Source organism: Chiloscyllium punctatum, chromosome 4 (genome assembly GCF_047496795.1).
Source record: "Chiloscyllium punctatum isolate Juve2018m chromosome 4, sChiPun1.3, whole genome shotgun sequence".
In the NCBI taxonomy this organism is placed as follows: Eukaryota; Metazoa; Chordata; class Chondrichthyes; order Orectolobiformes; family Hemiscylliidae; genus Chiloscyllium; species Chiloscyllium punctatum.
In genome coordinates this window covers 10,732,342-10,749,183 of record NC_092742.1, presented here as the reverse complement: position 1 = coordinate 10,749,183, position 16,842 = coordinate 10,732,342, and the positions used below count along the sequence as shown (strand labels likewise).

Sequence of the window (16,842 nt, the reverse complement as noted above, 5' to 3'; positions counted from 1 at the left end):
CACCTGATTTTTAGATATGTCCAGCGCTGCTCCTGGCATATACACATACATTTTCCATTGATCCTGGGTTGATGGTAATGATAGGATAGGGATAATGGCAGATAATGACAGACTCATGGGGTTGCAGGTTGCCTTGGAGTATGATTCTGTTACTGCTAAAGGCCCACCGCACCTCATGGATGCCCAGTCTTGAGTTGCTAGATCTCCTTCAGTACAACAGAGGGAAATACATGACAGCAAAATTTCCTTAACTGTTCCAAATATGCTTTAACAACTAAGTGTACACTCAAGGGGAAAAAAATTGCAAGATCTAAAACTAAAATGATCACAACTGGAAATTCCATTCACCTTTTAATCAGAGTGGATGAGAGTTCTTTTTCCCCCAAACAAATTTGCTTTAAAGGGCAAAGGTTAAAAAAGAGAAAATTTGTGTGTACTCAGTCCTCCCAGAGGTCCCTTTAAAATCTTTTCATTCATCAAAGCTATTAATGTCCTGAATGTACAAATATTTGGCTCAGTTAGTATGGTGGTAGCAGCACAGAACACAATGGAGGATAACTTTACTGTGAAAAAAAGGGTTTATGCTCCATAAGCACTTTGCAGTGGTCACTCTGACCTATACTTTCATTCACAGATTCAATTATGGCAGGCAGATTGGTGAAGATAAGATGAATTGTGTTCTTCCGTCTCGTTGGTTCCCTAACCACCTGCTACAGACAGAGTCCAGCAGCTATGTCTTAATTTAGGACTCAAAAGCTTTGCCAGTAGTAGTGATACCAAGCTACTCTTAGTGACTACCATTAAAAGTATGTACCCTTGCCAACCTCAGATTCCTCCAAGTTGTTTTTGACATGGGGGGAGTACTATCCATCAGCTTAGAAAAGGCAGTACATGATAAACTGGTGGTTTTCTTGACCATGGGGGAACTCCATTGTATACATCCCTCGAGTTTGAAAAACTGCCACAAATTCACCACAATGTTTGAAGTTAGTTTTGTGTATATATCTATAAGAGCAAAACATCTTGGGATTTGCTGATATTAAAAATGATATGGCAAGCCCATTAGATATCGGAGCAAAGTTAAGCCATTTGGTCTATTGAGACCGCTCTACCATTCATCATGGTTGATGTGTTTCTCAATCCTATCATTCTGCCTACTCCCTGTAACCTTGATCCCCCTATCAATCAAGAACCTATCTCTGTATTAAATACACTTGACTTGGCCTCCGAAGCGCTCACGGAAATGAGTTCCACACATTATAGATCTTCTGCCTGAAGAAATTCCTAGTTCTAAGGTCATCTATTTTCTGAGGCTGTGCCCTTGGGTCCTCGTCTCTCCTATGAGTGAAAACATCTCCATGCTCAATCTATCTAGGCCTCTCAGTATTCTGAAAATTTCAATCGGATCCCTCCTCATCCTTCTTAACTCCATTGTGTACAGACCCAGAGACCATAGCCGCTCCTCATATGACAACCCCTTCATCCCTGAATCTCTTCTAGTCAACCCTACACTGTCCTCAGCCAGTCAGCCAATTTTCTATCCACATTAGTATTTCATCCCTATCGCCAAAGGCCTTTATTTAGAGGCCATCAAGCAACACCTTGTCAAAGGCCTTTTGAACAAAGAGAAGAACAAAGAAAATTTACAGCCCAGGAACAGGTTCTTCGGCCCTCCAAGCTTGAGCCAATTCAAATCCATTATCTAAACCTGTCACCCAATTCCTAAGCATCTGTATCCCTCTGCTCCCCACCTACTCATGCATCTGTCCAGATGCATCTTAAATGAATCTACCGTGCCTGCCTCTACCACCTCTGCTGGCAACGCGTTCCAGGCACCTACAACTGTGTAAAATACTTGCCACGGTTATCCGTCTTAAACTTTTCACCTCTCAACTTGAAATTGTGACCTTTCATTATTGAATCCTTCACCCTGGGGAAAAAACTCATCTCTATCTACCCTATCTATAATCTTCATGATTTTGTAGACTTCAATCAGGTACCCCGCTCAATCACCTTTTTTTCTAATGAAAACAATTATAACCTACTCAACCTCTCTTCATGGCTAGCACCTTCCATACCAGGCAACATCCTCTTACACCTTCTCTGCACCCTCTCCAAATCACCCACATCCTTCTGGTAATGTGGTGACCAGAACTATACACAGTATTCTAAATGCGGCTGAACCAATGTTGCGTACAATTTTAACATGACCTGCCAGCTCTTATACTCAAGACCGTCCGATGAAGGCAAGCATACTATATGCCGCCTTGACCACTCTATCCACCTGTGTAGCAACTTTCAGGATACAATGGACCAGCACTCCCAGATCTCTCTGCTCATCAACTTTTCCCAAGGCTCTTCAGTTTACTGTATAATTCACTCTAGAATTAGACTTCCCAAAATGCATCATCTCACATTTGCCTGGATTGAACTTCATCGGCCACTTCTCCACCCAACTCTCCAGTCTATCTACATTCTCCTGTATTCTTTGACAGTCCCCTATGCTTTCTGCTACTCCATTAATCTTTGTGTCATCTGCAAACTTGCTGATCATACCAACAGTGCTCTCTTCCAGATCATTTTGGAACTAGCTTTTCAAAAAAACATTTAGCAAACCATCTTTAATTTCTATATAACCAATTTGTATTCAAGTAGAAAACCCCACTCCATGCAAATAACACAATGAAGGATTTCAATACAACACAGGGAAATACATTACATCAAAATTTCTTTAATGGTCCCAAATATACTTAAACAACTAAGTGTACACTCAAAAAAAAATTGAAGAAAATGCAAGATATGAAACAAAAATGATCACATCTAGAAATTCCATTCACTTTTTAATCAGAGGGGATGTGAGTTTTTCCTCAAAAAATTATGCAGTTTTAAAGGGCAAAGGTTAAAAAGAGAAAAATTGTGTACTCTCAGCCCTCCCACAGAGGCTCCTTTAAAATATTTTTGTTCATCATGACCATTGATGTCCTGAATATACAATGGGAAGGCAAGTCTTTGAACAATGAGAAAAACTGCTGGCACTCCAGGGAAGAATTACTGTTGGACATCACGATGCCCTCTCAAATTCCCAGTGACCTTCTGACACACCATTACAGCCCGAACCAAAATGAGCCGGTCATGCTACGTTTTGTAGCACCAGAAATCTCGCCACCCTCACTGGATGCTGCTTTATATCTTCCTTCCCTGAGAAAGGGGGTAGAGTGAGGTCAAAGCCTGGATACGCTCAAGTGTCAAGTTCCAAATCCTTTGTTCTCAACTTTAGTTTTGCTGTTTCCCCACTTGGCTGGATTGGCACTTGATCAGCAGAATTCCACGTGTACATTTATCTGTGTAAGACAGAACTGTTCAGCCACCCTTTTCTGAGCCTGGTGAAATTTGCAGATCACCAAATGTCATTGGGCTAGGCTAAAGGAGATCACCATTAGGATCCAAGCCTAGATTTCTTAGTCAAAGGCGCCGATTGTTCTTTTTCATCACCATCTTCCTCCTCTTCCTCTTCCTCTTCATCATCATCTGGGTAATCTACAAGGCCGATTAGACCACCCTGCACAAGTAGTAAGAAATTTATAACAGATAAATATACAGTGGTCAACATATTTCAAATACTGACTGTAGCACAAACAAGATAGCTCATTATTCTGAGGTGTTGTTGGGAAATCAGAGTTAACATTGCAATATAGTGCTCTATAATGGTGAGACCAATCATGCGTCCATAAGAATGATTTAGACCCTCCAATTGCTTGCCATTTCAATACACCATTGTTCTCACAGAGACATTTCTGCTGCAGCTGGAAGTAAGCATCTCATTTTTGTTTAGGCAATTTACAGCCTTTAGAACTTGACACTGAGCTCAACAACCTCAGATTATGAATTACGTCCTCCACTTTGATTTCACCCCCTCCCCACCCATGGTTTGCTCTTAACAGAACTGACCTATCTTCGTCTATTTATACATCCCAGTAACACCTATTCTTCACCACCTTCTCTTATCTAGCATCATGGTTGTTTGCTCTAACCACCTCAGCATCTGTTTCACTTGCTTCTCACCCACGTCAATGGTATTAAAACTATCATTCTCCAGCCCCTTTAGTTCCAACAAAGAATCATAGTACAGGCAAAATGTTAACTTGATCACTCACTCTCCAAAGATGCTGCCAAACCTGAGTTTCTCTAGCACTTTATTTTTCCTTCAACTTTACAGCTGTTTCAGGAGGCCATTAATTTTACAATATCTATATCCCTGCACCTTAAATCACATTCTCGGTATGTATAATTTTACAGCACAAAGAAACCCCCAAAAATGGTTATGCAGCTGTTTATGTATCACACAGGCTCCACAATTCTAACCCCCATCATTTTATTCCCTTCTTTCTTGAGCAAATGTAAAGATTCCCCTTAAATGCATCTATACTATTTGCCTCAGACAATCCTTATGATCGCAAGTTCCATATTCTGACCACTCTGGGTAAAAAGCTTTATCCTGAATTTCCAATTGGGGTTTTTCAATGATTTACCATGAGGAATTCCACAAAACATCAACTAGTGTAATTACAACTGTACAGATCAGGATGAAGGGCTTGCTATTTCAATGAAGGGTTTATGCCTGAAATGTCAATTCTCCTGCTTCTTGGATGCTGCCTGACTGGCTATGCTTTTCTAGCAACACACTCTTCGAAATTGTACAGATCATAAAGTTATCCAAGTAAGGGTCTGTCCTGCCCTTTCAAGTACTTTTCCACCCAGTAATATCAGATATTCCAAACATCAGGTCATTAATACTAACCTATAGGCTCTTGTTACTTCATATGTCACAAAACTGCTCGGTCTCAACAGGGCGAAAGACTTATGGAAAGCTTCTCACAAGTGCTGTGTATTCCAAAATATTTTAGTCAATCAGATACTTTTGAAATGCAGCCATTGTTATAATATAGGAAAAATAGCACATCATCTGCACTTGTTGGAGCTTCTTACGCAATGTGATACTGACCAATGAAACCTCTTTCCTCAACGTTGATCACATTATTAATATTGGCAAGAAATTGGAGATAAGGCCAATGCTCATTTTTACATCTTGAGTGCAAATGTGACAAGGTTTAATCCAAAAGATGACACTTCTGATGTTGCAGTGCTAAGTGAGCACTGCACTAGGGTGTCAGTGTAGACTGCTGTGCCCAAGTCCTGGAATAGGAAGATAGTGACCAATTACCAAGTACATTACCAACTGGCTCACCAGGTCTATTCCTGGAAAAGAACAACTGTAGCCTGATAAGGGATTGGGCAAACTGGGACTGTATTCTCTAGATTTCGCGAAGATTGAGAGCTTATCTCATTGAAACTTACAAAGTATTTGAACAGTAAATGCATGTAAGGTGTTTCCCTGTTTGGGAAGGCTAGAAACAAGGGGTACAACTTAAAAATAGGAGGGATGCCATGTAGGACCAAGATGAGAAGTTCCTTCACTCAGAGGTCTGTGAATCCTTGCACTTCATTTCTCCACTGTGGAATTCAATCTTTGAGTATCTTAAAGTAAGGATTGCTCAATTCCTGATTACCAATGGTGCAAAAAGTGATGCCATAGCGTGGGTAAAAAGCATTGAAATAGTTGATCAGCTGTGATCATATTAAATGGTGAAACAGGCTTGATGGGCTGAATGGCTTACTCCTGTTTTTATGTTCCTAATTGAGCCAGGAAACCTACAGAAACGACAAATTTGAGAGTTGTCCTGAGTTATGAACAACTGATAATGGATTGGCAAAAGCTCGGACAATGTTTTTTTTTATTTTACAAAGGAAGGAAATGGGACCCAATTGCTACTGTGCCTTCCAACGATCAAAACATTGTTAGCAAAGACCTCGGAGTATTTGCTTGAATTGGAGGGTTGACAAATGCCATGAATCAATTATTAAAGGCTATAACTTCAAAGTAAGAATTATAAATTAATTTGACAATACAGTTGGGAAGTTAGCTAATCTGGTTCCTGACCATTATTCAGTGACCCTGACTGCAAAGTCCTATGTAGGACTACTCTTGGCAGTGTTACTCAGTATAGTGAAAGTGCGGACTGCAGATATTGGAGATCAGAGTCAGGAGTGTAGTGCTGAAAAAGCACAGCAGGTCAGGCAGTATCAGTGGAGCAGGAAAATCGACATTTCACACAAAAGCCCTTCATCAGGAATGAGCCCTTTCCCGTCGATTTCCCTGCTCCATGGATGCTGCCTGATCTGCTGTGTTTTTCCAGCACCACACACCTGACAGTGTTACTCAGCAGTCAATCTTGTCATTGAAGCATTGGTTTGATTTTTAAATTCAATGGATACATATTTGGCTGGCAGTTCTGATGCATGGTCATAGGACCCGAAACCCTGACTCTGCTCTCTCTCCATACAGATGCTGCTAGACTGCTGAATTTCTCCAGAAATTTCTGTTTTTGTTACGTGTTTGATCTTATTTCAGCATATAATTGAAAAAAGACAGCAAACATCCCCAATTATTGTGACATACTCATTGTCAAGGTTGCACAGATGAGATTCAACTAAAGTGGTTGAACACAGAACTCAGCACTCATTTTTTGATTAGATTAGATTACTTAGTGTGGAAACAGGCCCTTCGGCCCAACAAGTCCACACCGACCCGCCAAAGCGTAACCCACCCAGACCCATTCCCCTACATTTACCCCTTCATCTAACACTACGGACAATTTAGCATGGCCAATTCACCTGACCTGCACATTTTTCAACTGTGGGAGGAAACCGAAGCACCCAGAGGAAACCCACGCAGACACAGGGAGAATATGCAAACTCCTCAAAGAGAGTCGCCTGAGGCAGGAACTGAACCCGGGTCTCTGGCGCTGTGAGGCAGCAGTGCTCACCACTGTGCTGCCCACTTTTTTTCCCATATTTGTGTGACTTTGTACAAAACAACTGGAATTAAAGACCTGAGATTGAACAATGATTTTGTAGCCAATATTTTGTTAATGCAATTACACAATAGGAAGGAAACGTAAACTTGGTTACAATATGATAGATAGGAGATAATCAGATGGAGAGGTCAGGCTGCAGCAATTATCTGAAATGGTCCCAGCATTTTGAAGACTCACTTAACTCCAATACAATACCTTGGTGGTAATAGCTGCCATATGAGGTGTGCTTTTGGCTATTGTGCCAGGTGACCCTGGAGATCCCGGGGAACCCGGTGACCCAGGTGCATTACTCGAGGCTGAGTGGCTGGTGAGGCTGGACTTGCTACTTCCACTACTGGAGAAGGAAAGCTTAAAGCTGGGACTTTGCCTCCCGGTCAGAGTGTTTTTCGTCAGGATCTCCTTTTCATCCCCGTCCTTCACTAAAAACAGGGGAAGGTCATAACTTACTTCAAAGATATTTAAAACGGTATCTTACATAAACACCAGTTTAACTTTAATACAGATAAAGTGTTTCAATGCAAGACAGAGTCATCTCTTCAAAACAGAAGTGACAAATTCAACTTCTAAATACAAAGAATTGAATGAACAAATTGTAGGATTAAGTTCTCAAATTAAAGCGCACTTAACTTTTCTGTCATTAAACTCCCAACAAATTCTTCTTCTAACACTAAAATTCATCAAAAAAAACTAAAATTATGCAGTGAATATTACTGTATTTGAATGAAGTGAATTTCACACAATATATGCAAGCAGGAAATAGAATGGAATATCAACAATAGAGAATCTTCTCTCAAGGTCAGGCATAAAGAAAAGGAAATAGGATTACGCAGTAGTCCACAATGGAGCCTGCAATTGTGATGAGCACGGGGAATTAAACTGCTTTCTGTCATAATGACTTTTGTCAAACTGTCATTGAATTGTAAGCAGTAAGATCTAAATTAAAGCAAGATCAAAACTGCAGCTCCCCCTCTACCCCAATCAATTAGATTCCTCTCAAACTAACAGCCCTTATATTTTATATGGATTCAATTTCTTTGCTAGGCCTACATTGGTTCAGATACATAAATGTTTAGTTTGACATATGAATAATTTCACAATCTCAAATTGTACTGTGATTTACATGTTATCAGTTGCACTTTTCTGCTATATTGCTAGTCATCTATTTACCAAAGCAGGAAGTAGGATTCAGTCTGCCTTCCACAACTGTTTATTTGTGGTCCATAGTTCAGTACAAACTCCAGCCTGCTCTCTCTCCTTCCTGACCAACACTCAGTGGGGAAAAGTAGCCTTCTTTTTAAACTGCCACCAAAACACCCATATTACAAAATTTAAAAACAATTATCAAAGCACTAACTATTGAGGCAGTGCAAATAATTAAAATACAGAAAATAAGGGAAAGAAGGAGGGAGCTAAATGAAAATGAAGTTGGAGATAGAGAAAACCAACTCAAATGCTTGTTTCAATGTGCAATATCTGCTTTCTATGGTCTCTGGAATAGATCCTGGCTGATTAATTTCAACATTGCCACTTTCCCACAAGTGTTGACTGCTACTGAGATGTGGTTCCATGGCTACTAGAAACACCCTATTGCCAAAAGGTCAATGTTCTTACAAGAGTCTGGATAAATTAGCTCCTCATCCTTCGGATAGGGCATTACTGCCAAGACTAATTCTGTCGTTTGGCATTTCTGTCATTTGATAAACGTCAGAGTGGGATTCTGGATCGATTTCTATCCCCACCTTTTGAGCCCAAGGATGCAGAAGCCAAATCTAACATTCTCCCCAGTCCACGTGGTGCCTTTTGCCCAACAGGCCATTGTGAAGCTGCTTTTTGAAGACGGTTTGTCAAGCAGATTTTTCACTTGTCAAAATATGAACTCCCGTCTCCATATGAAGTAATAGGGCATCCACCATCATGAGGGAACTGAGACTGGGGAAACTTTCTGTGCTAGAGAGCACTGCTCAACCTGAGAGCCATTTATTCCTGCAGTTGAGTAATAAAAAGAAAAATTTACACTTAATTGGCAGATTCCATACATTTTTTCCTCTCCATAAATTTGCCAAAATGGTCCATGATTTCGTCATCATTTTTTGACTTGTCAGTTGGTAGTAGCACTGGCTCCCCATCTTCCATTTCATCCTCATCTGTGTTGAACCACATCTCCTCCTCTTCCTCCAAGGTGCGGGCATCTCGTCTGTACCTGTTATTCCGCAAGATGGAGCGCATACTGTATTTCAGAGATAAAATAAGACATCAGAATACTTTGCCATAGTGGGAATGGTAGTGGTTAAAACGCTGGAATAGTAATCCAGATAACTGGAGTTCAAATCTCACAATGGCAATAAGAATTTCAATTCAATCGGACAAAAGATGCAAGGAGATATATTTCTTAGTAAATTAATCGGTCAGGAAAATATTAGATTGCTGGAAAATATTGGATTGTTGCAAAAATCCCAAATAGTTAATTAATAGGGAAAGAAATCCACCATCCTTACATGGCTCTTAACGGTCAACAATAACAATCTCAACTGCCTTCTGAAGCATGCATAAGATATTCAGTTGTGTAAAATCAATAGAAATACAATCTGCCAATTTCAGAGGCATAGAAAGGGAGAGGAAGGGGAGGATGAGAGAGAAGGGGAAGGGACAGAAAAAGTGAGCACACAAGTGAGAGGAATACACTTATCCCCAGTCTACTTGTCAATAACAGATCAAGGATACAAATTCACGATGCACACCAACAGCATGTCTCAGCCGTGACAAATGCAAGCAGCTGTCATTAAAAATAAGCATTATGCCCAGAATTAAAAGTAAGAGAAGTGTGTTGTCTATGGTCCAGAAAAAATCTGGCAGAAATGAGACAGGATCACTTCACACATTTCACTCACTTTGACTTGTAACACCAAATCACACTTCTATTTTCTATCCCTTCTTTCCCTAATCAACAAACTAAGAGAGACTGCCTCCAGTTTTCCTTCCTTCATATGATGTTCTAAATTAAAAGTTTGAATAATCCAACTCAAACTTTTTGGTTTACTAAACTCCTTTCATGCAGCGTTTTCAACATTTTATGTAACACAGCTAATGAACTGGAGCTTTTTACAAGTCCTTAAGGAAGATAAATTATATTTATTGAAAATAATCACCTGTCAAGTTTTGGATTATCCTGCCTTTCTCTTTGTTGCTCATAACGTAGTTTCAACCCTTTGAACGTCTGCACATAATCCACATCTTCAAGTGCTTTCCAGTAATTTTCTATGACGTGGGCTGTTAGCGACTTGATGTCTTCCTGCATAAAAGAACAAGAGATTATTTAATAGATTAGATTCCCTATAGTATGGAAACAGACCCTTCGGCTCAACAAGTCCACACCAACTCTCCACCCAGACCCATTCTCCACATTTACCCCCGACTAATGCACCTAACACTATGGGCAATTTAGCATAGGCAATTCACCTGCCCTGCACATCTTTGGATTGTGGGAGGAAACTGGACCAATTGGAGGAAACACATGCAGACACGGGGAATATGTGCAAACTCCACACAGACCAGAATTGAACCCGGGTTCCTGGCGCTGTGAGGCAGAAGTACTAACCACTGAGCCACCATGTCGCCCTATGTTTCAGTCTCAAACAAAATCCTATAACTGTCACTTATCAAGGCAACAGAATTAAGTGGTATTTTTGCATTAGAAATTCTCTCAATTTTAGGTTTCAACATGGAAATGTACTTAAGTTGAACTAGTAATATCAGAAAACACAAAGCTTAACAAAGCTGGGGACACCCTTGAGGTGTTTCTTTTAACCTTTCAGAAGATTACAGGTATGTTGTGTACATTTTCTCCTATGACACTTAGTATTTGAGACTTTTCTTTTTCTCCAGTGTTACAATAAGTAAAACAAATATAAACTAAATAGTCTCTGCAGAACTGGCTTTTAACAACCTGCAACCTGATGTTCAATCCTATACCTTGGCTGGAAAGGACATCTTAGTGACCTGCTTGGAGTTTTGAAGATCCACTACAAGATATGGCACTAAACCTGTACAGACTCTCCAGCCTATTTCCTCCACTTCCTTGACTGTGCACTGTAGCAGTGTGCCAAGATACGGCTCTCAACAGAATGAGATCGCCACCTGCCTTTTGTTGTAGTTGCTTTAATAATGTATGGGTAAGATGGGGCACTCAAAGCTAGAGAACTGAACCTGCCTTTGCAACCAGTTGCTTTCTTTGGCATTATGACGAAGATTAGGTACAGCAGTACGAAAGACTGAAGCATGCACCACTAGCACTGTGGTGTTGCCCATTCTACCCTAGCTCCCACAAACCAGCTTCTTTTGCTTGGCAGAAAGACAGCCAAACTTACCACTCTGATGAACTCAAACATTTCAATGATGGCTGAATTCAACAAATTATATCGGGACCCGTTATTCAGAAATGCCTTCATCACAGCTTCAAACAGAAAGGCTTTCATTATGTAGCGATTGTAGAACTCATCTTTCAACCCAATTATCTTTCTCATGAAGCGAAGTGCACCTGAAATTAAAATAAATACAGGTTGAAGCATAAAACACTGAACCTAGAAAAAGAACAGGTAAGAAAGAACAGATTAATTTATTATTAAAAGAAAATCAGCCGAAAACTTACATAATGCGACAAAGGCATGCTTTGAGCCCATGAGTACAAGTACTCTCCTTAAAATGTCTTTGTTTATGATGTAGTTCTTGATATGGTAGGTATGATGTTCCACACAGAAGGTGAGCAATTCCAAAATTAAGGCCAAAAGCTGGGCTGTCTGAAAATCATCTGAGGAATAAAGCAAGAATCTGGTTTGGTCATTTTAAAGCAATGATTTTGCCTAAAAATTGTGCTGAAAAATAAGTTATAAGCAAGTTATAAGAGGTAAACAGGAAAGTAGAGTTGAGGTCACAATTGGACTAGCTGTGAACTTATCAAATGGCTGAGCTAGCTCAAGGTGCCAAATGACTTACCCCTATTCCTAATTGTATTTTGTAAATTAATTGTCTTGAATTTTGATTTTCAGTCACATCTCAGTGTTCAAAATAAAAAGTCAAAAAGAAGAATGGATAACATAACTTGAATATAACACACAAATAGAAATTATTGATTTTGACAGGTGTAAACTGCAGGAGTTCAATTATAAGTTTATAGTGCAGTAAATGGCTTTACATGTGAAGCAGTGATTTATTTTCCTTTCTTAAAAAGTTCACATCTTAGGTAATGTTTAGAAAAAAAGAATTCTTAACACCTTATGTTATCCTTTCTTGAAAGTAAACAGGTTAACTGGTAATGCATGTCTTTGTACACTGTGGGACTTGCAGTGTACAAAAGCTTTGGCTATGTTTGCTGGCACTTGCAATTGTGGACAACTATGGCACTTGTGTCAATTTGAGAATGTGCATGCGTACAATTCCAAACACAGCATGTTATCATGCAGAATTGTGTGACTTCAAACGCAAACACCACATTGCTAATGTGCAGGGAAGCACGGATATGAAATGGGCTTCAGTGGTAGGATGTGGGAGGAGGGAATGTTGGTGACAGGGGGAAATTCCCGGAGGTAACAAGGGAACAGGACCTAGGTGTCCAGTGGCCCTCTTTCTGCTGTCCTCCTCCTTTATCTTCCAGCTAACTCCCCTGTCCCCCAAAACACTTTGAATGTGCATTTGAGACTTAAAGAGATGCATGCACTGGTCAGCAAACAGTCATGAATGATCTAAACGTGGGGACGAATTGTAATAATCCAAATTTTCTTATGACACCAAATTGGATGCGAATGCAAGTTGCAAAGAGGATGCAAACAGGATTCAAATAACTTGGACAGTCTAATGGAATGGACAAGAACATTCAGGAGAAATACAATGCTAATAAGTGAAAAGCTATTCACATTGGTAGAAACAGAAAGGCAGATTATTTCTTCATTGGAGGGGGAGTGGGAAGTATTGGTGAACAAAAGGAGATAGTGATCAATTGTGAGCTAATTGAATTGAGCAGATTCAAAGGGTTAAATGGCCTACTCCTGCGTCTATGTTCCTACTATAAGTCCACAGGTAGTTGCAGAAAATACAAGTATGCAATAAGAAAGTTTTGAATTATAAGATGTACAGATTTTAGCACTTTGAAAATCACATGATTGTACATCTTACCAATGCTCAATATAGTTATTCTTTAGATCAATCTAAATTAAATTTTACATAATTACCACACAGTGCTCTGCTTCACAACAAAGATTCGATAAAGGAAACAACCAGCTACTTTGTAGATTGCCAGCTTCACTTTCTCTTGTAAATTGTGGACTCAAGCACACAAACGTCTTTGAGTTACCTTCTCCAATAATTCAAGGTAAAATTGTTGCATTTTTTGTAGTAGTACAGGGAATTCTCAGTGTCTCAATCACCATTCCCCCATCAATAAACACTAAAAATAGTCACAATTGAAAATTCATGTTGAAGCTTGTGGAATCAGCTTCTATATAAAATAGTGGCCTCATTTGTCCATACCACCATACACATTTTACATCAGAAAGTACTTCAAAGTAATTAGAAACTCTTGAATTATAATCTATTTTTCAGAGTCACTGAATAGAAATCTCTGCAAACACCATAGAGAAATGTTGACGACAATACATGGTTATAGGCTGAGACACAACATCAGGCTCTTTTGCAATCACCTTCATCAATCTATACCACACTTCCTTTGTGCCAATTTTAATTCCTTCAATACCACATCTATCTAGAATTAACTCCAATTGAGAAATAGCATCTTCAGTGATTAATAGGTAAGAATGGAAATCGGGGGCTATCGGGAAGCTATGTTCGTCATTTAAAAACTTACCTCGTGGGAGCAGGAGCCTTCATTTCTGCAGCTGGACTGGCGAGAGCGGAAACAAGGGGGCTGTCGGTTAGGTAAATTGTTCATTTAAAAACTTACCAGTGTGCAGAGGACTCTGGGCCTTTCTTCCTCCCCTACACGTATATAAAAATTGGGTGTTTGCTGGATACCTGAATAATTGGGGCTCATTCTGGCGTTGGTGGGACCTCTACAAACAGGATGGTCTACACTTGAACCAGAAGGGTACTAATATCCTGGAGGGAAATTTGCTCATCGTCTTCGGGAGGGGTTAAACTAATTCAGCAGGGGATGGGAACTTAAATAGTAGCTCAAGTGTACAGGAGATTGAGAATAGTGAGGTCATGAATAAGGTTTCAAGGTCATAGGAGTGTACCGACAGGCAGGAAGGTGGTTTGAAATGCATCTACTTCAATGCCAGGAGCATCTGGAATAAGGTGGGTGAACTTGCAGTATGAGTTCGTACCTGAGACTTTGATATTGTGACCATTTCGGATATATGTACAGAGAACGGACAGGAATGGTAGTTGCTGGTTCTTGGGTTTAGATGTTTCAGTAAGATCAGGGTAAGTGATAAAAGAGGGGGAGGTGTGACATTGTTAATCAAGGACAATATTAGGGTGGCAGAAATGATGTTTGAGGACTCATCCACTGAGGTAGAATGAGGTGAGGTTAGAAACAGGAAAGGCGGTCACCCTGTTGGGAGTTTTCTATGGGCCTCCAAATAGTTACAGAGACGTAGGGGAAAGAATTGCACAGATGATTCGGGATAAAAGCCAAAGAACAAGGTGGTTGTTATGGGGGGCTTTAACTTTCCAAATATTGACTGGGAATGCTATAGTTCATGCACTTTTGATGGGTCAGTTTTTGTCCAATGTGTGGAGGGTTTCCTGATGCACTATGTAGATAGGCCAACAAGAGGCTAGGCCACATTGGATTTGGTATTAGATAACGAACCAGGCCAGGTGTTAGATTTGGAGGTAGGTGAGCACTTTGGCGATAGTGACCACAATTCGGTTACCTTAACTTTAGTGATGGAAAGGGATAGGTATATACCATAGGGCAACAGTTACAGCTGGGGGAAAGGCAATTATGATGCGATCAGGCAAGATAAAGGATGCACAGGATAAGGAAGGAAATTGCAGGGGAAGGGCACAATTGAAATGTGGAGCTTGTTCAAGGAACAGCTACTGCATGCCTTTGATAAGCATGTACCAGCCAGGTAGGCAGGAAGTGGTCGAGCGAGGGAACAGTGGTTCACTAAAGAAATTGAATCTCTTGTCAAGAGGAAGAAGATGACTTATATTAAGATGAGACGTGATGGCTCAGTTAGGGTGCTTGAGAGTTACAGGTTAGCTAGGAAGGACCTAAACAGAGAGCTAAGAGGAGCAAGGAGGGGACATGAGACATCTTTGGCGGGTAAGATGAAGGAAAAACCCTAAAGCTTTCTACAAATATGCCAAGAATAAAAGTATGACTAGGGTAACATTAAGGCTAGTCAAGGACAGTAGTGGGAAGTTAAGCGTGGAGTCCAAAGAGATATGAGAGGCGCTTAATGAATATATTTTGTCAGTATTCACACAGGAAAAAGACAATGTTGTCGAAGAGAATATGGAGATACAGGCTATTAGACTAGATGGGACTGAGGTTCATAAGGAGCAATTCTGAAAAGTGTGAAAATAGATAAGTCTCTTGGAGCAGATGGGATTTATCCTAGGATTCTTGGAGACTGCAGAGCCTTTGGCTTTGATTTTTATGTTGTCATTGTTGACAGGAATAATACCAGAAGACTGGAGGATAGCAAATGTTGTCCCCTTGTTCACGAAGATGCAATTCTAGTAATTATAGACCATTGAGCCTTACTTCTATTGTCGGCAAAGTTCTGGAAAGGATTATAAGAGATAGGATTTGTAATCATCTAGAAAGGAATAAGTTGATTAGAGATTGTCAACACAGTTTTGTTAAGGTTAGGTCGTAAATCACAAATCTTATTGAGTTCTTTGAGGTGACCAAACAGGTGGATGAGGGTAAAGCAGTTGATGTGGTGTTTATAGATTTCACTATAGCATTTGATAAGGTTCCCCTCGGGAGGCTATTACAGAAAATACGGAGTCATGGGATTGAGGGTGACTTAGCAGTTTGGATCAGAAATTGGCTAGCTGAAAGAAGACAGAGGGTAGTGGTTGATGGGAAATATTCACCCTGGAGTTCAGTTGCTAGTGGTGTACCCCAAGGATCTGTTTTGGGGCCACTGTTGTTTGTCATTTTTATAAATCACCTGGATGAAGGCGTAGAAGGATAGGTTAGTAAGTTTGCAGATGACACTAAGGCTGGTGGAGTTGTGGAAAGTGCTGAAGGAAGTTGCAGTTTACAGAGCGACATAGATAAGCTGCAGAGCTGAGCTGAGAGGTGGCAAATGGAGTTTAATGCAGAAAAGTGAGAGATGATTCACTTTGGAGGGAATACAGAGTACTGGGCTAATAGTAAGATTCTTGGTAGTGTGGATGAGCAGAGGGATCTCAGTGTCTGTGTGCGTAGATCTCTGAAGGTTGCAACCCTGGTTGATAAGGTTGTTAAGAAGGCATACAGTGTGTTAGTTTTTATTGCTTCCACAGGAATCAAATTAGTACATGAATGATTAGGAATTACAAACACAGGGCACAGGTATCATGGGGCTGGACTGAAAAGTAAATCTCTAATCCCTATTTTAGGATCAAATCAGTACATTGTTCAATGATTAATATTAATTTGTGCCTTTAGACTCACTCTCTGCTCTTATTAGTTTACTTAACGTTATATCTACTCCAACCTTTTTCTTGATTTCCTGGTTTTTAGTTTAAACAAACATTCTAATTTTGGAAGAGTGATTAAGAAAGTACACTGACAAGCGATCACTTATCAGCATTCCTGTCACGCTTTTAGTAATAGGAGGATGTGTCATGCTTGCAAATATTCTATAAAACAGTTACTCAATCTGCATTTGATCTTCCCAATGAAGTGGAGACCACATGTTGAGCAGTCAATGCACTGTACTAAACT

At 40.1% G+C, this 16,842-nt stretch overlaps 1 protein-coding gene across 2 annotated transcripts in view; it reads right to left on the bottom strand.

Moving 5' to 3' along the window:
* Window positions 1-2,711: 2,711 nt before the first annotated feature.
* Window positions 2,712-16,842, bottom strand: part of smek1 (SMEK homolog 1, suppressor of mek1 (Dictyostelium)) — a 146,667-nt gene continuing 132,536 nt past the window's right edge. For both annotated transcript variants that reach the window (XM_072568053.1, XM_072568052.1), the window contains exons 10-15: window positions 11,581-11,739; window positions 11,300-11,469; window positions 10,082-10,224; window positions 8,972-9,162; window positions 7,131-7,354; window positions 2,712-3,559 (exon numbers count right to left, since the gene is read on the bottom strand). In XM_072568053.1, the coding sequence (XP_072424154.1) occupies window positions 3,437-3,559; window positions 7,131-7,354; window positions 8,972-9,162; window positions 10,082-10,224; window positions 11,300-11,469; window positions 11,581-11,739 (1,010 nt within the window). In that variant the 3' untranslated portion in view covers window positions 2,712-3,436. The remainder of the gene's footprint in view (window positions 3,560-7,130; window positions 7,355-8,971; window positions 9,163-10,081; window positions 10,225-11,299; window positions 11,470-11,580; window positions 11,740-16,842) is intronic.